This window comes from Corvus kubaryi, unplaced genomic scaffold (assembly GCF_017639235.1).
Source record: "Corvus kubaryi isolate FWS band 111438036 unplaced genomic scaffold, C.kubaryi_AGA036_p1.0 36967, whole genome shotgun sequence".
Taxonomy (NCBI): Eukaryota; Metazoa; Chordata; class Aves; order Passeriformes; family Corvidae; genus Corvus; species Corvus kubaryi.
Genome location: NW_024580996.1, coordinates 44483 through 67627, shown reverse-complemented (window position 1 = coordinate 67627; position 23145 = coordinate 44483). Strand labels below are relative to the sequence as shown.

The following is a 23145-nucleotide window of genomic DNA, read 5'->3' as shown; positions in this document are numbered from 1 at the left end:
TGGGAAGGAATCGTTCCCCGTGAGACCTCCAGGGATGGGAAAACCCCTGGAAAGCCATTCCTACGCATCCAGGGCTTCACTCCCCAAACACAGCCCGAGGCTGGGGCTGCCGCTCCGAATGCCATCGAGGCTTCCCGTGCCAGGCGGGATTATCCCGAGGTAATTACGCGCTCTGGGAAGCTGACATGGAACCACTCATTGTCGGGGATGAGTCGGCGGCTCCGACTCACTCCAGGAGGGCCAGGAGTTAATGGGGCCCTGGCGGCTCCCAGGCACCTCCGGCGGCCCTATAAAAGCTCTCCCGGAGCTGGGACGCGCTGGTCACCTCTGGAAGTTCTTCCCACCCCTAGGAGCTGGGTGAGTCCGGTTCCTGAGCCTCTGGAGATGCTGGGATGGGGAATTAGGAGGGAATTCTTTATTCTGAGAGTGGGGATGGGCTGGATTGGGTTGCTCAGGGAAGATTCCCCATTCTGAGGAATGTCCAAGGCCAGCTTGGACAGGGTTTGGAAGCGGGACTTGGGTTTGGTGAGATCCGGGGTGGCTTTGGAAAAAATGCCAGCTCGTTTTGGGGTGGGATTGGTGGTTTCCAAGGAGAATATTCCCTGCAAGAAGGGAGCCTGGAAAGGGACTTTCCATCAGCGACTGGAGTGACAGGAGAAGGGGGAATGGGTTCAGAGTGAAAGAGGGGAAATTTGGGTGGGATTTGGGAAGGAATCGTTCCCTGTGAGCGTGGGGAGGCCCTGGCCCAGGTTATTCCATGGATTTCCCCATCCCTGGAAGTGTCCAAGGCCGGGCTGGAGACACCTGGGACAGCAGAAGGTGTCCCATGGCAGGGGTTGAGTTGATCTTTAATGTCCCTTCCAACCCAAATCGCTCTGGGATTCCGTGATTACCAAATTCAGATTCATTCCCGATTTTTCCGTATAAAAACTGATTATTTGGGAGAGGTTCCTCAAACCGATGGGTTGGAACTGGGAGGGGACTCTCGGTGTTCGCTGCTGAGTATCTGAATCCCCGATTCGCTGCTGAAAAAGGGGAATTTGGGAGCGAGGGAAGTTTGTTTTAATTAATTCATTCATTAAATTCATTCATTAATTAGGGGGTTTTGCATTAATTTGGGGGCTGTTTGATTTGGGGAGTGCCCGCACAGCTCTGCTGTGTGGGGCCACACAATCCCAGCAGAGCTGGGAGCAGCCTGGTGCCGTTGTGGTCTCAATCCCCTTTAATTAACTTTGCTTTGTTAACGAGCTTGAACTTGGGGGGCGGGAGCTGGGAACCCCTGCCCTGGGTGGCCTCGGCCTCTCCAGCTGTGGCAGAGGTGGCCAGAGGTTCAGAGCTCCTTGGGGCTGGGATTTCTCCTCAAAGCATCACGGGGAGGCCACAAGAAGAGAGAAGGGAGGGATGGGGGATTGGATTTAAGGATGGAAAGCAGCTCCAGGATCAGTTTGAGATCCCAAATCAGCTCCCTGTGGAGCTCCAGGGACGGGGAGGGGGTCACAGTCTGTGACAGGGGACCACGAGGGCTTCGAGAAGATATTGAGTGCCTTCAAGTCAGACCTTCAGCGATGTCCTCGTCACTCTGGTGGGACATTCAGTGCTGGGTGTCCCCAGGTGTCCCCAGTTTGGATTCGGGCCGTGGTTCAGAGTTAAAAACGAGCAGTTGGGTCCCTCAAGTGGTGCTGGGGCTGTGTTGGGACGGTGACACAGCTGGGACGTGTCCCCGAGGTGTGGGCACTGCGAGGAACTCGCCTGTCCAGGCCTCCTCAGGTGTCACTGAATGGGTTGGGTTGGGAGGGTCCTTAAAATTCACCTCATTCCAACCCCGCTTGTGTCATTCCTGTCCTGCCCAAGTGTCCCCACGATGTCCCCAAGACCTCCCACCTGTGCTGGGACCGTGGCACAGCTGGGACGTGTCCCTGAGGTTTGGGGACCAGAGGCTTCCTCAGGTGTCACCGAATGGGTTGGGTTGGGAGGGACCTCAAAGTCCACCTCATTCCAACCCCGTCCGTGTCCTTCCAGTCCTGCCGAGTGTCCCCAAGATGTCCTGCTACCTCCAGCAGCACCTCCCTCCGCTCTACCAGCACCCCGCGGCGCTGTCCCCTGGCGTCCCCTTCCCGGCTCAGCAGTGGCACTCCACCACCTGCATCCCCCAGGCCGTGCTCGGCCACGTCCCCCTGCAGCGGGCGATGTCCTCCAGCGTGTGCCACCAGCAAAGCGTCACCCAGGCCGTGCCCCAGCAGCTCTGCGGACCCCTCTGTGTGCCCCAGCGCCTCCTGCAGCAGCAGATTGTCCCCAGGCGTGTGACAACGTGCGTGCCACCGCAGCAGCACGCGACCAGCGGCGCCGGTGTCACCCGGTGCGTGCCACACCAGGCGAGGGTGACCCAGTGCGTGCCACAGCAGCTGCAGGTGCCGCAGCAGTGCCCGCCCGTCCTCCAGCAGCAGAAGATTGTCCCCAGGTGCGTGACGACGTGCGTGCCACAGCAGCGCGTGACGGGCGGCGCGGGTGTCACCGGTGTCACCCAGTGCGTGCCACAGCAGCTGCGGGTGCCCCAGCCCGAGTGCGTCCCCCAGCAGAAGGTTGTCCCCAGGTGTGTCACCACCTGCGTGCCGCGGCCGCCGTATGCCACCAAAGGCATCCCGCAGCAGCAGAGCACCACCAGGTGCGTCCCCCAGCAGCGTGTGAGCACCTTCTGTCCCCAGGAGGGTGTCCCCAGGTGTGTCACCACCTGTGTCCCCCAGCAGCGCGCAGCCCAGTGCGTCTCCTACCAGTGGGTGACAGCGCCTGTCCCCCAGCAGCAGAGCGTCACCCCCTGCGTGCCCCCGCAGTGGCACAGCAGGTGTGTCACCAAGTGTGTCCCGCAGCAGTGTGACACCGGCGGGGCCAGCATTTGTGTCCCGCAGCAGCAGAGCGGGGAGGTTTGTGCCACCCAGCAGAGCGCCAGCAAGTGTGTCACCCAGCAAAGTGCCACCAAGGTTGTCCCTCAGCAAAGTGCCACCAAGTGCATCCCTCAGCAAAATGCCACCAAGTGCATCCCTCAGCAAAGTGCCACCAAGTGCATCCCTCAGCAAAATGCCACCAAGTGCATCCCTCAGCAAAGTGCCACCAAGTGCATCCCTCAGCAGAGTGCCAGCAAGTGTGTCCCTCAGCAAAGTGCCACCAAGTGCATCCCTCAGCAGTGTGGGACAATCTGTGTCCCCCAGCAGTGTGCCACCAAGAGTGTCACTCAGCAGAGTGCCACCAAGGTTGTCCCTCAGCAAAGTGCCACCAAGTGTGTCCCTCAGCAGTATGGGACAGTTTGTGTCCCCCAGCAGTGTGTAACCAAGAGTGTCACCCATCAAAGTGCCACCAAGTGTGTCCCTCAGCAGTGTGGGACAACCTGTGTCCCCCAGCAGGGTGCCACCAAGAGTGTCACTCAGCAGAGTGCCACCAAGTGTGTCCCCCAGCAGTATGGGACAGTTTGTGTCCCTCAGCAAAGTGCCACCAAGTGCGTCCCTCAGCAAAGTGCCACCAAGTGTGTCCCCCAGCAAAGCGTGACCAGATGTGTCCCTCAGCAAGGTATGACCAAGTGTGTCCCTCAGCAAAGTGCCACCAAGTGCGTCCCCCAGCAGTGTGGTGGAGTGAAGATCTCCAGCCACTCCAAGAAATACTGCTCGGCTCCCAAGTGGCCCTGGTGACAGGGAGCAGGACGAGGACAAACCCTGGGAAATCGGGATTTGGGATCTTTATCTCCTCCCGTCGCTACCATCGGCGTTATCCCGGTTTCCCAGCGTTTCTCTCCCTTTCCGTGGTGACATTCTGGGTGCCTCTGGTTCTTTCCTTGATCTGCCGCAAGGCGTTGGTGGGATGAGATGAAATTCCCACCGAATTCCAAGAAATCCTGATTGTAAGCAATAAAAATCATATTAAACGAAGGAATAGAAAGGTCTGAGGAGTCCAGATCTCCACAGCTTCGGGAGGACTGCTCCAGATCCCAGCTCCACGTTTCTTCCTGGAATTGGGAGGGAATGTTCCGGTTAAGTTGGATTCCACAAGGCTCGGAGCTTTCCAGAACATCCGGGGTTGGACTCGGAAGCCGAACGTGAATTTCTGAAGGAAATGGGATCAAATTCCCTCAGAATCCCAGGATGGGCGAGGTCAGGAGGGACCAGGGTGGGTCCAAATTCCCTGTTCCAGCAGGGTGATCCCGGAGCATGGGATGGTTCTGGAATATCCCCAGGGAGGGAGACTCCAGACCTTTTCCAGTGCACAGAGAGGGAATTCCTCAAATTCAGGTGGAAAAGGACCATCCCAGCCCAGGAGAGCCCTTTCCCTTTGGAATGTGGCCAGAATTCCTGTTTTTTGACTCCAGCAGAATCCCCAAGCAGGAATTTCCCAAGAATTCCCCAAGAATTCCCGGCGGGACAAAGCTGAAACGTTCCACACCGATGTTTTATCCCTTAATCAAGATAAAAACCACAACTTGAAAGGAAAACTCTTCGAAATAACACTGAAAGCTGTAGCAGGATTATTTTATAAATGTTTCCTTATAAAGGTAATTAATCAATTAAATTCTTTACGCTGAAGATGTGCATTGAAAGCAGACTTTATGTACAGAAATATATGAATACTTTAAATAGATATAAACTTAAATAAACATTCTTGTCTGACCTCTGATTAAAATCTTGGTTTTCTGCCTCTTGGTGGTTTTTTAATTGAATTTTTATTCAATATTAATTGAATATCGTTATAAATCATGTTATTAATATTATCAGAAATGTTTAATACTATTATAAATATTTCTTTAATAAGAAATATTAAACATGGACCATTTCTTTAACATTAAATATTTCTTTAATAATAAAAATTCATTTAATAAGAATTATTTCTTTAATAATAAGTATTTATTTAGTAAGAAATATTTCTTTAACATGAAATGTTAAATACGGAATATTTCTTTAAGAATAAATATATTTTTAATATTAAATATTTATTTAATGAGAAATATTTATTTAATATGGAATCCTTATTTAAGAATAAATATTTATTTAATAAGAAATATTTATTTCATGAGAAATATTTATTTAATATGGAATCTTTATTTAATAAGAAATATTTAATATTAAATATTTAATATTAAATATTTCTTCAATAATAAATATTTCTTTAATAATAAATATTTCTTTAATAATAAATATTTATTTAATGTGAAACATTAAATATGGAATGTTTATTTAATAAGAAATATTTATTTAATAAGAAATAGTTATTTAATATTAAATATTTATTTAATAAGAATTATTTATTTAATATTTAATATTAAACATTTCTTCAATAATAAATATTTCTTTAATAATAAATATTTCTTTAACGTGAAATACTAAATACGGAATATTTATTTAATAAGAAATACTTATTAAATATTAAATATTTCTTTATTAAATCCAGTGAAATCCGGGCTGGAAAAAGCAGCGGATGAGCCCCATCATTAGGAAAAGGAGCAGGAGCTCACCCCGAGGAGCTCGGGAGGTGACCACGGGTGGTGCCCGCGGGGACAGGAGGGTGTGCCCGGCTGGGGACGCTGTCCCGCATCTTGTCCTGCCCCTCCCTGGCTCGGTGACCTCCAGGTGCCACCTGCAGTTGTCCAAGAGCTCCTGGAAGTGTTGGGAGATCCCGGGGGTTGCCTTCTCCTGGGAGTTTGGGGGTTTTTTCCAGCAGGGAATGTGCTGCTCCGGCCGCCCCCCGAGCCAGGGATGGTGCCATGACCCAACCCTCCGGATCCCCCCGAAACTGAGGGATGAAATCATGGAATGGTTTAGGTTGGAGGGATGTCAAAATCATCCCATTCCATGGGCAGGGACATTCCCACTGTCCCAGGCTGCTCCAGCCCGGCCTTGGACATTCCCAGGGGTGGGGAATCCATGGAATAACCCAGGCCAGGGCCTCCTCACCCACACAGGGAACAATTCCATCCCAAAATCCCACCCAAATTCCCCCTCTGTCACTCTGACCCCATTCCCTGTGTCCTGTCCTGAGGAAAAGTCCCTCTCCAGCTTCCCTGGAACCCCAGCAGATCCTGGGAAGGGTTCTGAGGTCTCCACAGGCTGAACATTCCCAACGTTCCCGGCCCCTCCATCACCTTTGGAGGAGTTGTCCCATCCCGGGGTGGCCTTGTGGCTTTTCCCATGGAATCATCTGGAAAAATCCTCCCGGGAGGCTGGATCCCAGGTTTTGGGGTCACCGGGATTTGGGGATGTTTTGGAGGGGGCTGTGCTGGAGCCTGGCCCTGGCTCTGACTCAGCTGTGCCTCAGTTTCCTCAGTGTTTAATTGGGAATAATGACCCCCCCCCCCAGTGTCCCAGGAGCCTCCGGGAGATGAAAGGGCCTCGCAAATGTTAATTAAGGGCATTTGGATGCTAATTAAGGACATTTTTAATGCCAGGTCATGGTGTTAATGCTCTGCTCGCCCAAACTGGGCACGCACAACCGGGAATTAGCAGCTCCTGGAGGCTCCTTGATCCCGAGCTTCCCAAGGAATTGGGATCATGGAGCCCATAAAACTGGGATTAATCCACGCTCCGACGCCTGTTTATTCCTGGGATTTTAGGTCAGGGAATTCAGCATTAAAAAGTTTGTTGTTGTTCAGGGGAGGGAAACTCCATAAAAGTGAGAGGAATCCAGGTTGGAGTCGGGATTTGTCTTCAGGGTTCCTCCCTTCAGCCCTTGGAATGTTGGGATCAACCTGGAAAAGAGGCACCGTGTCCCTGTAATTTCCTATGGAGCTGGGAAATTAAATGGAAGTCACGGGGATGCCTCCAGGCTTCTGGGAAAGGAGAAAATAACACTGGAAATTCAGTTTGTGGGCCGTAATTTGGAGCTTGATATTCCAAATATCCCAGTATTCCAATATCCAAATATTCAAATATCCAAATGTTCCAGTATACAAATAATCCAATATTCCAATACTCAAATATCCCGATATTCCAATATTCCAATATTCAAATATTCCAATAATCCAATATCCAACTATCCAAATATTCCAATACTCAAATATCCCAATATTCCAATATCCAAATATTCCAATATTCCATATATTCCAATATTCCAATACTCAAATATTCCAATATCCCAATACTCCAATATCCAAATATTCCAATATTCCAATATTCCAATACTCCAATATCCCAATATTCCAATATCCAAATATTCCAATATTCCAAAATTCCAATATTCCAATATTCCAATAATCCAATATTCCAGTACTCAAATATCCAAATATTCCAATATTCCAATACTCCAATATCCAAATATTCCGATCATGGAATTCTTGACGTTAAAAAATCCTTCAAAATGTGGAATCCAAGCGTAAATGTGGCACTGCCAAATCCACCAAAAATCACCTAAAAACCATCCCGGTGTCCGTTGGGAACCGCCGGGGAAAGGATCCCAGCAGATCCTTCCTATGGATATGGGATTTTCCGCTCACTCCATCAAAAATTCACTTATTTCACCTCAGGAGAGGTTTGGGATTTTAGGGAAATTCTTCCCGCAGAGGGTGACCAGGGTCCCTATGGAATGGCCGCATTCCCAAGGCTCCAGGAGCGTTTTCCCAGGAACGGGGTGGGATTCTGGGAATTCTGTGCAGGGCCCGCAGTTGGATTTGATCCCTGCGTGCCTCTTCCGACGAGGATATTCCATGACATTCCCCTCTTTTCCAGGCACCTCACCCGAATCCCTGGAATCCAAAAGCGTTGGATTCAGATTAAAGGGACCAAAAAAACCCAAGAATTCCAGGGACTAAGAAAATTCCAGGCTCTTCCCTCGTGCAGAAGCGACTCTCCCAAAACGCGTTCCCAGCCGCCATTCCCAACCCTGCCCCTGCTCATTTTCCCTGGGGTTTGTTTTTGTGGGATAAACAGGGAACAAAGGGAGTGACGGAGCAGGAAATGGGAATTTTGGGGTTGGCATGAGCCTGGTCCCTTCTCCTCTTTGTGGTGCCAGAAAAGCGTCACCTCTCGGGGCACGACCGGCCCCTTTGTGACTGGGAATTTTTGGGAGCTGTCCCAAAAGGGTTCCTGGCTCCTAATGATCACTCTCTTCCCTGGATTCCCGGGAAGGAATCCGCGTGTCCCAGTAATTATGGGCTGCCCGGAGTCCTTCCTGGACGGCGTTTTCAAAGGGATTTCTGCCTGCAGCTCCCATGGGAATGAGGAATTCCTTGCTCATTCCCTTGGCTGGGCTCCACTGGGATTTTTTTTGGGGTGGAAAGGGCTGTTTTGGCTGGAATTTCATGGGGCGGGCACGGCAGATTTGGGATCCCTGAGGATCCTTGGGGTTTTTCTCTGGTCCAACCTCTGGGATCTGGAGCTCCCGGTGATCCAGGACATCCCTGGGAGCGCCGAGCCGCACGTGGCCGGGATTGGGATGCAATTAAAGCATCACCCAACCCAAACCCAACCTCCCCGATTCCCTGGGGCATTCCCGGGCTCCATAAAAGCCCGGCCACCCCGGGGCTTTCCCGGACACTTCTCTCCGGTTCTTCTCCCTCATGACCTGGGTAAGTCCAGCTTCCACAGGAGCTCCTGAAATTCCGATTTTAATCCCTCCAGCCTTTTGGGATGCGCGGCTCTTCCGGCTGGAGTTGCGCTGAAGAAAAACAGGGAAGAAATTCCACGCGGATCGTGGAGGCAGGAGTGGGATTTGTGGGGTCTTTTCCTGTGTTCTCCGGTAGGATTTGGCTCCATAAAGGGCTGGATCCCGGCGGGGATCGGGTGTGAAGTTGGAAGAGCCGAGGCAGCTCCTCCAAAAGAAGTGAGGGAAAAAGAATTTGCTGCTGCTTTTCTGGAATTTTAAACAAAGGGATTTTTGTTCCGACCAGAGCCCGGAGCTGACGGAATTTCAGACGGGAAAATCAGGCCTCTCCAGCCAAGCCTGCACCTGTCAAACCCCCAATTCCTAAAACCTCCCGGCTAAACCCCCCTAAAAATGAGTGGGAGGCGCAAATAATCCCCCTAATTAAGAGATTTTTGTCTTAATGAGCTTCAGCTGTTGTGGTAATTGCTGCCATTGTTTTCCCGGCATTGTTTTTATTGGACAATGATTGGTTTGATTGTGGCGATAACGAATTGTCCCGGTTTGGGACACCCCGCGATGGGATTTGGGAAGACGAAACCCTAAATCCTGGAACGATCGGATTTAGGGGTGCTCAGAAAATGTAGATTTATTTTTCACAGCTGTTGAATTTAATGCTTTACTCTCCAAAAAATACTGGAACCAAGCGATTTTTGGTCAAAATAATCCTGTTTAAACCTGGGGAAACTCCCTAAAACTGGGGTGTTTCTGGAGTTGGGACGGTTTTTCCTACAATTTCCAAGGAAAGGAGAGATTTTCAGAGGAGAAAATGGGGACCTGCTTGTGCCACCTGGTTCTTTTCGGGTCTCAGCCGGACTCCCCTTGGCGGAGGGCGGGGGTTCACTCTCGCGGGGGTTTTAGGAGAGGATTTTGGGGTCCCATAATAAAACCAGGGCCCTGGTGCGGCCCCGGGGGCTGCTTTATTGGGTGTAATTCTCCCCAAATCAGTGAAGCTGGAGCCATTCCCAACCCACCCGTGTCACCTGCTCCGGGTGACACCGTCCTGGCAGGAGGGCTGGGCTGAGGTCCCTTCCAACCCCGAATCTTCTGGGATTCCGGGATATTTAATCCCTTCATCAAGCTGAGATTTGACCTTGATTTTGCCTTCCTTCCCCCAGGTGTTTTGACTCGATGCTGCTGCGTTTCCCTAAAAAACCTGGGATTTGCTGTGACAGGGAGCCAGAGCTGCCCCTGCCCCATTCCAGGCCCCAAATCCCTGGGGGATCGGAGCTCGGATAGGTCACACCGGAGCTCCAGAGAGCCCCAAACCTCTCCTCACCCTCGGCGTGGCTTTGGGGCCGCACCCGGCTATTATTGGGTGGCCACACCCGTAATTTTGGCTCCTCTTTCATCTCGCAGGAGCTCAACTTGAAAGGGTGACCCAGGGAGGGCCCGGAGGTGCTCGGGGAGTCACGGAACAGCTCAGGAGGGGGAAGTGCCGAGGTCTGAAAGGTGGCACGAACCTCCTCAGCTGCAATTCCGGATTTTTTCAGCCTCTTGAGAGCAGAACCTGGAGCTGAGGACAGAACTTTCGGTCCCCTCCTAAACACACCCCGCTTCGAACCACTGACCGTGAGGAGAGCGGGGCGTGGGCGAGTTTTGATGCTGAATCACAAAAAATCCCGCAAATCGCTGCTTTTCTGCTCTCCCCCGCAGGTCTGAGGGCCCCGCTCCGCCATGCACTACCCCGGGGAGCGCTGCACCCCGCTGCTCCTGCCGGGCCCCAAATTCATCACCGAGACCCTCCCGCAGTGCCCGGCGCACGCCGAGGCCTTCGCCAACACCTGCCACCCCCTGAGCATCACCAAGAGCCCGGTGCCGCGCTGGCACAGCTGTCCCCAAGCGCTGCCCGCCGCCACCCAGGTGTCGCTGGTGCCGTGCCAGCCGCTGGTGCAGAAGTGCGTGCTGCTCTACCCGGAGCCCTGCGAGACCACGCGGCTGCTGCCGCGCCTGGAGCCCGTCCCGAAGGGCGCCGGCCTCACCCAGACGCTGCCGGCCTTCGAGAGGCCCCGCGGCGACAAGAAACGCGTGGCCAGGAGCCTCCCGCCCTGCGCCCCGCGCTGCCCCGAGCCGGGCCGGCTGCGCTTCCCCCCGTGCGGCATCCGCTCCTCGGCGTCCTGCCGGGGCGAGTGCCGCTCGCACAAGGTGGCCAAGTGCCCCTCGCGCTGCGCCGAGCTGCGCCCGCCGCCGGGGCTGACCAGCGGCTACTCGCTGCCCCTCCGCGGGGTCACCGAGTGTCCCCCGCAGCAGAGCTTCGGCCACTCCTTCCTGCAGGAGTGCCTGGGCGGTGTCGCCCCGCACCGCTGCTCCAAGGGGTACCCGACGCAGGAATGCGTCACCGGCTACTCCTCGGAGCAGCGCCTGAGCACCGCCCGGAGCGGTGTGGCCGTCAAGGAGACCAAGGAGTGTCCCCCGCACAAACCGGTGGCCAAGGGCTCGCTGCTGCACGAGGGGACCAAGGCCAGGAGCTCCTCCGCGCAGCACCTGAGCAAGTCCCGCTGTCCCCACCTCCGCGCGTCCCCGCGCCCCTCCCGCCTGTCCTCGGCGGGGGCCAAGCGCTCCGGGCACTCCAAGAAAAGTCGCTGCGCTTCCAAGTGTCTCTGGTGAGGGAGGAGCAGGAGCCTGGAATCCCTCAGCAGATGGAGCTGCGGGCTCGGGGGGGTCCCCCCTCCATTCCCAGTCCTACCCCCCAAGCCTGGTTTTACCCCTTATCGTGCCCGTGTTAAGCTCCCAGAGTGAATCCCCTGTTTTATTTGACCCCAAATTCGGATTTTCCAGCACTAGGAAGGTGTTGGGGAGAGGCTGAGGAGCTCTGAGCCACTTGGAACCTCCACCCAGTGCCTTCGTGACAACGTTTGCACCCTGTTTTTACTGCTGTGGGATCAATTCTACTCTGGTTGTGCCACTCACATTAAACTCAGGTTGCAGCTGATTCCTGCTCTCTGCCTGATTTATTTTCCGTCTTTTAAACTCTTTTAAATTCCTGCTTCTGGGAAAAAAAAAGTCCCTGTTGTCACACCACTCCTTTGCATAAAATAAGGGAAATAATCCCAATTTTAGGGCTGCGTTCACTACCACGGGTTTACTGTGGGAAGGGAATGCTGTTCCTCACAGGAATTTCTTCCCAGAATCCAACCTGAACTTCCCCCCGTCAATCTGAACCCGTTCCCCCTTTTCCTGGAACTCCAGACCCTTGGAAAAAGTCTCTCCCCATGTTCCCTGTGGCCGCTTCAGGCCCTGCAAGGCCACAGTGGGGTCAACCCAAAGCTTCTCCAGGCTGAACATTCCCAATTCCCTCAGCCTTTCCTCCCAGCAGGAGGAAAAAAAAAATGGGGGCGAGGGGATGGACCAGCAGGAAAAGGTTGAATTGTAAAAACCTGAGCTCCTGATTCCGTGGATTGGCTTCCGATAAGGGAGTTGTGCTGAGAGGACGAAATAAAAACCCGTTGTCCCAAAAAAGCTGTGGAATTGTGCCGTAATTCCGCTCTCTCCACGTGAGGACGATCCTCGGCCTCTCCCGCTGCCCTTTCCCTGCCTCATCCAGAGGTTTTTCCCGGTGGGATTTGCCCCTGGAAAGGTCACGAGAGATGGAAAAGGCCACGGGGAACCCCAAAAGTGCCGCGGGGCGCTGCTGCCGCCTGGTGGCGACAGAGGAGAAGCGCGGCAGGAATTCCATCCTCATCCCATTCCCAAATTCCCATTCCCGATTCCCAAAGGAGTTCCCCGCTTCCAGAAATCAAACGGCAATTTTGCTGGATTCTCCTTCCTACGAGGAAAACTGGGAGGTTAAAATGAGTTCCCTCTCTGGGGGGGGGGGGGGTGGATGCTCTGCGGTTTAAGCGGCACAGGAATAAAATAAATTCCAATTTTTCCAGAGGTTTTTGCTGGTTTTAAGGAGGAAGGCTCCAAGCAGGAGCCTCCAAGAGATCCATGAGCTGCGTGGAATTATTATCAAAGGGTATGAAATAGGAGTTTCACCATATTCCCAGAAATCTGCAGAGCTCGATGGGATCAGCCTCAACTGGGAAGGAGGAATTCAAACGCTGATTTTTTTGGAAAACTCCGTGAGAACCTGGAATTGTCTTTTGGGGCGGGATGAGGGAAATAATCCCGATAATGAGGTTCCCACGCACCGAGGGGATATCAAAACCTATCAGAAATATTCACGAGCAATTTATGCATGCAAAGTGTTTTATCCTCGTAATGTAAACAACAAATTATCCCAGAAAAAGCTCCTCAGGGCTCGGAGCAGCTCTGGAATATTCCCTCTTGGATGGAAGTGCTTCTTCCACAGATAAACAGGATGTTGTTCTGCAGCCCGACTCCAGGTGGTTTGCACATTCCTGAAGCAAAACAACCGATTCCTCCTCAAAAATCACCCCAAAACTGGCTCTGAAGCGGCTCCAGCTCAGCCTGGGGGAATTTCTAGGGGTGGGAATTGATTCCCAGGAATTTCCAGCTGGACACAGGGAAGAATTTAATCCCTGAGCACCGGAACAGATTGTCCAGGGAATGTTGGAATCCCTCTCAGTGGGGATATTCCAGAGCCATCCCAAAAGTCCCGTGCCAGCTTTGAGGAGGGTCCCTTCCAGCCTGACCCATTCCGGAATTCCGGGATTCTCTCAGCTCCGAGGATCCACCCAAATCCTCGGAAAAATCAGCAAAACCCCGTGAAATTCATCCATTTTCCAACATCCACAGGATTACAATTTTTCCTCTTATTTAAGTCTCCCTTGAGGCACTTTCAGCCCAAGGAAATTTGGGATTGGGCTTGGAGCGAGCTGGGATAGCGGGAAGTGTCCCTGCCCGTGGAAGAGGGTTGGAATGGGATCAGATTTAATCCCCTTCCCACCCAAACCACCCCGGGATTGGAAATCCAGGCAGAAATGGCGAAATCACCTCTGGAATGAACTTTTCCTGCAAAAACCCAAAGGGAACCCTGGGGGACGTAACAGGAATTCCCATGGAAAATGGAATAACGCGGGTAAACAACCCCAAACCAATTAAGAGTAATTAAGATTATTACACATGAGGGGAGGGCAATTTAAACCTGGTGCCCAAAGGTTGCCTCAGCTTCCTGGAAGTTCGGGAGTTCTTATAAAACTCCAAGGATTCAGGGCTCCCCCGGCCATTCCCATCGATTCCTTCCTGGAATTTTGGTAAGTCCCTCGCACCTCTGTTCAATAATTTGGGGAAAACGAGCTGGGGCTTCACGGGAATTCTGTGGCTCCAAAAATTCCAAGGGAGATTCTCTGCTGGGAATTGTTTCCTTGGATATTTGGGGTGAATGCAGCCTTAAAAATGTATCCATGGTGATTGGAATTCTTGTTAAAATCACCCCCCAAAATCTGCTGGAATGTTGTTATTCATTAACAATAAATAACTGCAGCTTAAAAGTCGCTTTGATTTTAATTCCGGTGGGATTTGGATGAGTTTGTCACCAAATCATGGAATATTTTGGGATGGAAGGGATTTTAAAGGTTAGGTCATCCATAAATCAGGATGCTCAGTAACATTTTATCCATGTTTTTCATCCAAAAATTGGAGAAAACCTGAGATTTTCCTTTTTTACTCCCCCCAAAATTTTATTATTCATACATCAAATCTATTTTCTATGGGATAAAAAGGGAGGAAAATCTTCTTTCCTTCTTTTCCTGCCAGAATGATCCAAACCAGAGCCCATTTTCCCTAAAAAGTTGTTTCTCCCCAGTTTCCAGCCAGCCAGGGAATTTCTTTGGTGCAAAAATCAATTTTTTTGGGAAGAAGAAACTCCAATTCCGCTGCTTTCCCACCCAAAAACTTTGGGAATTCTCTGCAAAGAGCATTTGGTCTCCATGGAAAACCCCATGAGATAAATAATGGGATTTCCCTGGACTTTTCCAGCGGAATCTTTGGAGAGAAACAGGAATTTGGTGACTTCACCCAACACCTACCTCCGAAGGAGCCTCTGGAAGAGCCTGGATTCCTCCAGGGACAAAAATGAAGGGATTTTTATCGGGAATCATCCACATCCCACAGCTTTTAACCCTGACAGGTTAAATCCCAGGATATATTCTGGAATTAATTCCACAAAAAGGTGGATTCAGTGTCCAGGGAAAAAAAAAAAATTGGCACCAAAATTCCCTGTGGAGTTCTCGGCTCTCTGGAATTCATCTGGAGGTCCCTGGAGGAAGGATTTTCCCAGGAATTCCGGGAGGATGGCACGGAAATCACGGATTTTGGAGCTGTCAGGGGGAAGGAACCACTCCGGATGCGGATCCGGAGCCGGGAGCGATCCCAGGCTCTGGAATCTGCTCTGGGTAATTATCCCAGCGAGGGCTGGGCAGGCTGCGATAAACAAATCATCCCGGGAAGGGATGGAAAATCATGGAATTGTGGAGTGGATAGAGCCAGGGTGGGGCTTTTTGGGAAGGTTGAGGGGGGAAAAGAGGAAAAGCTGGAATTGAGCCGGGAGTTTGATTTAAAAGGAGCATTAAAAAAAAAATTAAATAATTTAAAAGAAATAGAATTAAAAATTAAATAATTTTTAAAAACCCAATTAAAAGTTAAAATAAAAAATTAAAGAAAATTTAAGAAACGAAATTTTAAAATGAAATGAAAATGTAAGAGCAACATGAAAAATTAAATGATTTCTTTAAAAATAAAACGAAAGAAGTAAACGAAATTTTAAAAAATAAAATCCAAGTGAAATGAAATTAAAAAAAAAAAAACAGTGAAAATTAGATAGAATTTTTAAAAACGAAAATTTAAAAAAATGAATGACGTTTAAAAAATACAATGAAAATTAAATAGAATTTAGAAAAAAAACCCTAAAAATACGCCTCAGAATTTAAAAGTAACATTTAAAAAATTAAACCCAAAATACAATTCTAAAATGGAATCAACTTCAAAAAAGAAAAGAAATATTCACTGATGGGGGGTTTTCCCACCTGGGATTTACGAAGAAATAGGAATAAACTGTGTAATTCCAAGAGGTTTTTGCTGCTCTGGCTGCAGGTTCTCCGGCTTTCCTCCCAGATGTGCTCGGAATTCCAGGGGCGCTGCCCACGGCCAGCGGCCTCCAGCTCCAGCCATCACTGGGTGGTTTCCTGTGGCGCTTCCCGAGTCATCATCTTCCCCCCTCCCGTGCTTGTGACATTCCCGGGGCCCATCCTCAGCACCTGCCCGCAGGAGACGGTGCTGGGATCCTCGGGAATGCCGGAGGGAGGAGCAGGAACCTCCCTGAGATCCCACGGAGCGGAAACGCCGCGATCTGGGGAGTTCGTGCCGGAATTCAGCTCCAGGCCCATCCTCAGCGTGGACCCACGGGAGGCCTCAGGAATGCTGGAGAGAGGAGTGGGGACCTCCAGAACCTCCCTGAGATCCCTGGGAGCACAAATCCCGCGTTCCGGGGGGTTCGTGCCGAAATTCAGTCCCCGGCGGGCGTCGCGCTGCTCCTACGTCTTTAATTCCCGTTGGATCCATCCCTGCAGGAGAAGCAGCTGCGGGAGCCAGCAGCCGCCTGGGAACGGGAGCCAGGAAGAAATTCCAGAGCTGGAAAAGCCAGGAATGGAAAACGCGGATGCAGCAAAGGAGGAAAAAGAGGTGTTGGAAGTGTGACACAGACCCAAGCCCAATCCAAAGGCTCTGGAGACTCCTCCAAAGCAGATTTGGGAATTTGAGTTCAGCTTAAGTTGGGGTTTTTAAGGTTGGGGGTTTTTAAGTTGGGTTTTTTCCCCTCAGACATTCCCAAGCAGCGGAATAAAGCCATTAAATTCCCTTTTCTCCAAATTTTGGAATAACCTGACGCTCGAAATCCGGTTTGTGGGAGCAACTGGTTCCTTTTCCGTGGTTTTTCAGAGAAATTGAGGCAGGCACTGATTGGGGAACACCCCAAATGTGGTCAGACCTGACAAAGCCTTTCCCTGCCAGGCCTAATTAAGCCTGGCTTAGCTTTTATGGGAATCACTCATCAGGAAGTTCCCTTTTCCCTGGGATAACCACAAACACAATCCCGTCACTGCTTCCTGGCTTTCACTTTCACCGCAGGAAAGTCGGGAAAGGGAAAAAAATCGATCTCCTTATAATTAATTTTAATACAAAGGGAAAAAAATTTCTGGAAATGAATTCATTTTATATAAAAATTAACACCTTGGAAATGTTTGCCCAAAAAAATGTGGATTTTTCCATCCCTGGAAGTGTCCCAGGCCAGGTTGGATGGGCTTGGAATAACCTGGGATAGTGGGAGGTGTCCTTTGCCCGTGGATCTGGATGATCCCACCCCAACCATTCCAAAATTCCAGGATGAAAGTGAAGAATCTTCACCTGGATCTGCGTCCTTTACTCCGTATTTTATTTTATTTTATTTTATTTTATTTTATTTTATTTATTTCATTTCGTTTTAGCCTCGTTCTTTCCCTTCCCATTAAAATTATTCTGCATTATCCCAGCGGTTTCCTCGTTTCCTTTTCCAGGGAAATTTTCCTAACTGGGAAAGCTGGATAAATCCCAAATCCCTGGGTTTTTTGGGGCTGGGGAGGTTTGAGAGCTGCCCTTGACCAACTGGAATTTTGGAATTCCTCCCCACCCTCAGGGTGGGCTCCTCCTTCAGGGACCAGCCCCAATCCAGGGGGTTTTCCCTTCAGAGGGAAAAGGGATTGTGGAAAACTCGTCAGGAACGTTAAACCAGCTCCTAAACAGCCGGGAGGCAGAATTCCAACGTCTGAGAACGCTTTTTCCATGTTTTTGCTGGATTTCCCTTCCTCTGCGCCCTTCTCTGGGCTCTTTCACCTCACCTGGCCATCCCTGTGTGAAACGGGAGGTTTCTCCACGCTCCCAATTCCCTGCAAACCCGTTCCTGCCAAAACAATCCCCTCAAATATTCCCTGCCTATCCATATTTAAATCTTTCCCTTCACGTTTTGGGAACTCCCCTAAATCCCCTTGTTTATCTGGCCCCCATTTGCGTGTGCCCCACTTTCCTGATCCCGTTCCTGATCCTGGCGATGATGCAACGATCCCAATATCTCGGAAGATCAGCCTGTGAGCCGTGGCTTGGCCTCCCTAAGCCGGCGGCAGCTCAGAGATCCCACATTTCTTGTTTGGCTTGCGGGGGAAAGGCTGGGAAAACTCCAGCAATGAGGTCACGGGTGGGGCGGACCCCAAAACATCGGGATTGACTCATCGGCTCCAGCGGCTCCACCCCATCCAGCTCGAGGAGTTGGACAATCTCCAGTTCCACACGGGGCTCAGGAAGAAGAGGAATGGAAATTGTTCCTTTTTTAGTTTTTCTTTTTTCTTCAAGGAAGATCGCAGAATTATTGAGGTTGGAAAACATCTCCAAGGTTGAGTCCAAGCTGTGCCCGATCCCAGAAGAACCTCCAGGGATCCCTCGGACACCTCCAGGGATGGCCACTCCAACCCTCCCTGGGCAGCCCCTCCCAAGGCCTGACCGCCCTTTCCAGGAGGGATTTCCCCAAATATCCACCCTGAGCCTCCCCTGGCACAGCTCGAGGCCGTTCCCTCTTGTGCTGGCCCCGTTCCCTGCGATCAGATCCCAAATCCCCCCTGGAAGAGCCCCAGATTCCCCCTTTTCTCCTAGCTGAAGTTTTTGGAGAAGAACCATCAGCTTTTCCACCAAGAACTCAGACCTGGATTCCTTTTGGATCAATCTGATCCCCTTTGGATCAATCTGATCCCCGCTGGATCAATCCGATCCCTTTTGGATCCAGCTGATCCCATTTTTTTCTGCAGTCTAAACCCCAGAGACCTTGTTTGGGTCCATGCCATGTTTTTTGCCCCAACCAGCCCTCAACATTCTCCACTCATCTGCCTAAGCCTATTATTATTAATATCAATATCTTAATTAAAATTATTATTAATATATTTAAAAATAAAATTAATATCATTATTTTGATTTGCAGCCTGGAAAACCAAGCGTGCATCAGAAAATCCTGGATTTTCCTGCCAATTTGCCTTTTTTCCCTGCTTTTTCCTCCTTCTCCCGCTTCCCACAAACCCATCCCACCGTTTTCTCTCCCAGTGTTCCCATGGTTTTTATGGCCTTGCACAGGGGGGCTCGGCTGTTTCTTCTGATTTTCGTGGAATCCCAGGATGATTCTGGATGGAAGGGACCTCCAGGATGATCCAGATCCCTCGTTCCCTTTCCGATATCCCACCCCACGACTGCTCCTCGCAGGCTTTTCCCTTTCCCCGCTCTTGGCCCAGTAAAATTCTCATTTATTAGGGGAAAACTGGTGCCCAGAAGTGACCCAACCTGCCCAAGGATGCTCCATCCAGAGGGCAGATCTGAGGTTGGGACACACCCAGTTATTAATAGGGTTATTCCTGATAACCTGTCATTATAGTCCCAATATTGCACAGCAGCAAAATTCGGGAAGAGGTCAGGGAGGCCAAGTCTTGGCCCAGACCCAGGGGAAGAGATGGGGCTGCTTTTCCTCCTTAAATCCCTTTTCAGTCCTAAGAATCATAAAATCCTGGAGTGGTTTTGGTTGGGAAGGTCCTTTAAGGTCATCTTATTCCAGCTCCTTTCCATTATCCCAGGATGATCCAACCCGGCCTTGGACACTTCCAGGGATGGAGCAGCCACAGCTTCTCTGGGAAATCCATTCCAGGGCCTCCCCACCCTCACAGGGAACAATTTCTTCCCTAAATCCAACCTAAATTTCCCCTTTTTCAGCTTGAACCCATCTCCCTTTTCCCATAACCACGATTCCTGGTGAATTCCAGCAGCAAGGAGAGCACTGGAATTTCTGACAGATTTTATTCAAGCCGAACCTTTGGCCTTGTTGATCTGGACTAATCAGTGCTGTACAAATCTTTGCATCTGGAAAAAATTCCAATATTTCCCCTGGATAACAAAACTCTGCGCTTTTTTTCTGGGAAAATTTCCTTGTCCCCCCTTAAATCCAACTAGAAATTAATTTTACAGGATTTTGTGCCACCAGCTCCAGGTTTAATCCTTGAAGAAACTCAAAGGAAGCTGCCAGATTTTCTTGCTGAGATGAGCAGCTTTAATGAGGCAATGGAGGCAAATGAAGATTTAATTAATATCTTTCTCATTAATGGATGATTAAATTGGGTCTTAGCACCACGCCTCGGTGAGCCGTGGGGCGATACAGGAATGGGAATTCGCTCCGTGGCATTGGCTCATTCCACAGGTGCTAATGAAGTATTACAATTAATTCTTTTGCAAGGGTGGAATTTCTAAGATGCCCCAAATAACCCCAAATTCACCCATGAGCACCCACCTTCCTGAGGAGCAGATCCTGCAGCTCTTTAGAACCCCAGGATCCCTGAGGCTGGAAAAGAATTCCAAGATCATCGAGTCCCAGCTGTGCCTGGTCCCCACCTGGACACCCAGCCCAACGTCCAGGGATCCCTCGGACACCTCCAGGGGATGGTCACTCCAACCCTCCCTGGGCAGCCCCTCCCAAGGCCTGGCCGCCCTTTCCAGGAGGGATTTCCCCAAATATCCACCCTGAGCCTCCCCTGGCACAGCTCGAGGCCGTTCCCTCTTGTGCTGGCCCCGTTCCCTGCGATCAGATCCCAAATCCCCCCTGGAAGAGCCCCAAATTCCCGCTGGATCCCCCTTTTCTCCAGGATGAGTCCCCCCAGCTCCCTCAGGACTCTCCATTCCCTTCTCCTGCTGCTCCAGCTCCGTTCCCATCCCTGGACATGCTCCAACTCCTCAGTGAAGAAGAACAAAATCCCCTTCTCCAATCCTCAGTCTTCTGGGGGTTTGGGCTTGGGCTGAGCTGATAAGACCAGGCTGCCTTATCAAAGCTCCTTCTTCAACCTTGCCCACTCCTGGCGGCTCCAGCTGACCCAGGACCTCTATAAAATCCCGTGATGAGACTCTGAGGACTCTTGGGGATGGTTCTGTGCAGGGCCAGTGATGATCCTTGGGGTTCCCTTCCACCTCGGGATATTCCGTGATCCTGGGAAGCCTCTGGCTGCTCCAGGGAGGTGACCCTGACCTGAAGAAGGCATTTGGGTGGTGGCCCCAGAGGGACACCTGGCCCAGCTTTTAGACAGACCCAAATTACGCCCAGGCACTCCAGGCTTCCTCCTGGGGCTGCAATTCCATGCTCCCCCAGGTTTTATCCAGGGAATTAAAGAGTATTAGCTGTGTTTTGTTTCCAAGATGAAAGATTCCCAGGAAATTGGGGTGCTGTCATCATTCCCGAGCTCCGAGCAAATCTCGTTGGGTGGCGAGGAAGAATTCCTCGGCTCTGGAGTTATTTGCGGGCTTAATTCTTTAATCACCACCTTTTGTGGAGCTGGAGGTAAAAACGTCCCCAAACTTCTCCATGAGAGGAAAAACTTAATTTTTGGTGGGATTGAACCGAGGGAATCAAGTCAGAAATGGGCGGAAATGGACAGAAATGGACAGAAATGGGCAGAAATGGATGGAAATGGGCGGAAATAAAGGGAAATGGACAGAAAGGGATGGAAATGGGCAGAAATAAACAGAAATGGATGGAAATGGACGGAAATCAAAGGAAATGGACAGAAATGGATGGAAATGGATGGAAGTGGACAGAAATCAAGGAAAATAGACAGAAATCAGGGGAAATGGACAGAAATGGATGGAAATTGACAGAAATGGACAGAAATGAACAGAACTGAGATCCTGCTCTGGTCTAAGCAATAAAACAGAACTGTAAATACAAATAATTAACAAGCAGTTGGTGGTGATTTAAGTTAATCCCTTATTTCCCCTTCAATCTCATAATTATCCAATGAGAAAAACCACCCCCAAATGTCATCCCTTTATCTGGAAATTGGATTCCAGGTGACAGCTCAGAAACTGCTCCAAAATAGGAATTCCAGGATCCAAACCAGCCTTAAATTCGTGCAGTAATTCCCAAATTTTAGCCTGTTTATTTTCCTGCCCGCTGTTGTTGGTTGTTCTCTTCCAAGCCTGGCATTGCCCCGATAAAATCTGGGGAAGAATGAGGGATGAAGATCGTGTTCTGACCCGATCTGGGATAATGACACCGATGATTTCCTCTCTGCCAAGTGACTTCGGAGCCCAATTTGGAAAATTATAGGGAAGAGCAAAGCAGCTGCAGCAGCTTCCTCTGATTTCATCTCCGTATGCAAAGCAGCCGGGAAGGATCAGAGCAGAGCCCTGGAATTCCTAAAGCCAGAAAATCAATTTACCGACGACAACAACAACAACATCATCAACAACAACAACAACAACAGCAATCAGCATGCCAGGAAAAAACAGGATGAGGAATCTCCCAGATAAATCTCTGGAGTCGGTTTGTTTGAGGTGAGTCTGGAGCTCCTCAGCCCCAATTGATGCTCTTTAAAGTTTTTTTTTTTAATGTAAAAAATCTGTACGTTTGGGGTGGTTTTTTCTGCAAATCCTTTGCAGCAAAAGCCAAAATTCCTGATTTTGTTTTTGTTTGTTTGTTTGTTTGTTTGTTTTTTGTTTTAATTTTTATTTCCATAAGGCTTTCTCTTCCAGCTGGGAAGGGAGTTTATCTCTTTCTCTTGTCTCTTAAAGAACTCTTTGATCTGAGGCAGGTTCAGTGCTTGTGAAAGGAGTTTTGGGCCCGTGCCAGGGGTTTGCATTTGGGATCTGATTTTTTGCAAGGCTCTCAGTGGAATATCAAGGCTGAAGTTCCACAAAGGAAAGGATCCCATTAAAACTTCCAGGGGAAAACCCAAATTACAGAAACCGAAACCTGGGGATTTTGGGGCAGTTTTTTGTTTTAAACCAATTTTCTCTCCATTGGAAAAAACTCCAAGGCAATGGGACGAGGTTCTTAGGAACTTTTCTCAAATATGGGGTTTGGTAACTCCTGGAATTGCCTCCACTGTCAATCACTGTAATTAATGGATGCTTTTAATTGCCACAAATTAAGTGAGTCAGACTGTTCTGTGCTGCTCATGTATCTCCTTCTCATTAGATTGATTCCAGGGCCATGAAATGTAAATAAAATAATTTATTTGGGGCTTTGTTTTTGTGTTTTCCTTTCATTTTAATAATTCACTACAACTGAGAACAAAGAGGCATTTTTTTAATGTAAATGTGAGCGTGAAATCACAATATCAGCATTTTTCAGGCCGTGGGGATTTATTTGAGCTGAGTTTATGGGTCTGGACTTCAGTTAATGTTTGCTCTGAGTCCTCTAACCCTGAACTAAATTCCTCTCCTCATCTTGGCCTCTAAAAAACACGTTCCCCCAGGAAAATTCAATTTCTTCCCGGTTTTTAGTATTTTTAATGTGTTTATTCTGAAGGGAACCAGCCCTTGAGATGAGGAATTGTTGATAAATCATAAAATCCTGGGCAGGTGACTTTTTGTAGCTGAATTTCAGATGGAATTCTTGTCCAGGAATTTCTTTGGGACCTCAAACTTCCTCCTTGGAATGTGAAAAGGAAATGATCTGTTCAAAGGACAGCTCCAAGAACAGAAATTCCCTTAAAACCCATGGGGAGAACACAAAGTGACCACAGACAAACAAAGTGAATATTTTAGGGAAAATCCACCTATTCTAAGGAAAAACCCCCTCAGGGG

General features: G+C 49.7%; 2 protein-coding genes across 19 annotated transcripts; both read left to right on the top strand.

Moving 5' to 3' along the window:
- The first annotated feature begins 229 nt into the window (after positions 1-229).
- Positions 230-18360, top strand: LOC121660838 (keratinocyte proline-rich protein-like). 17 transcript variants are annotated; one of them, XM_042020357.1, is made up of 5 exons: positions 230-357; positions 2020-2975; positions 3030-3126; positions 3423-3504; positions 17809-18360. In XM_042020357.1, the coding sequence occupies exons 2-5, from the start codon at positions 2040-2042 to the stop codon at positions 18191-18193; spliced, it is 1500 nt and encodes a 499-aa protein (XP_041876291.1). In that variant the 5' UTR covers positions 230-357; positions 2020-2039; the 3' UTR covers positions 18194-18360. The 17 variants fall into 17 exon arrangements, with proteins under 17 accessions (XP_041876291.1, XP_041876296.1, XP_041876306.1 ...); XM_042020362.1 differs by lacking the exon at positions 17809-18360 and adding an exon at positions 3559-4679 and having other exon boundaries at positions 250-357; XM_042020372.1 differs by lacking the exons at positions 3423-3504; positions 17809-18360 and adding exons at positions 3234-3342; positions 3586-3664 and having other exon boundaries at positions 250-357; positions 3030-3178.
- On the top strand, positions 8435-11542 carry LOC121660839. 2 transcript variants are annotated; one of them, XM_042020375.1, is made up of 2 exons: positions 8435-8536; positions 10267-11542. In XM_042020375.1, exon 2 carries the CDS (start codon positions 10288-10290, stop codon positions 11215-11217), a length of 930 nt encoding a protein of 309 aa, XP_041876309.1. In that variant the 5' UTR covers positions 8435-8536; positions 10267-10287; the 3' UTR covers positions 11218-11542. The 2 variants fall into 2 exon arrangements, with proteins under 2 accessions (XP_041876309.1, XP_041876310.1); XM_042020376.1 differs by having other exon boundaries at positions 8468-8536; positions 9729-11542.
- Positions 18361-23145: the final 4785 nt, after the last annotated feature.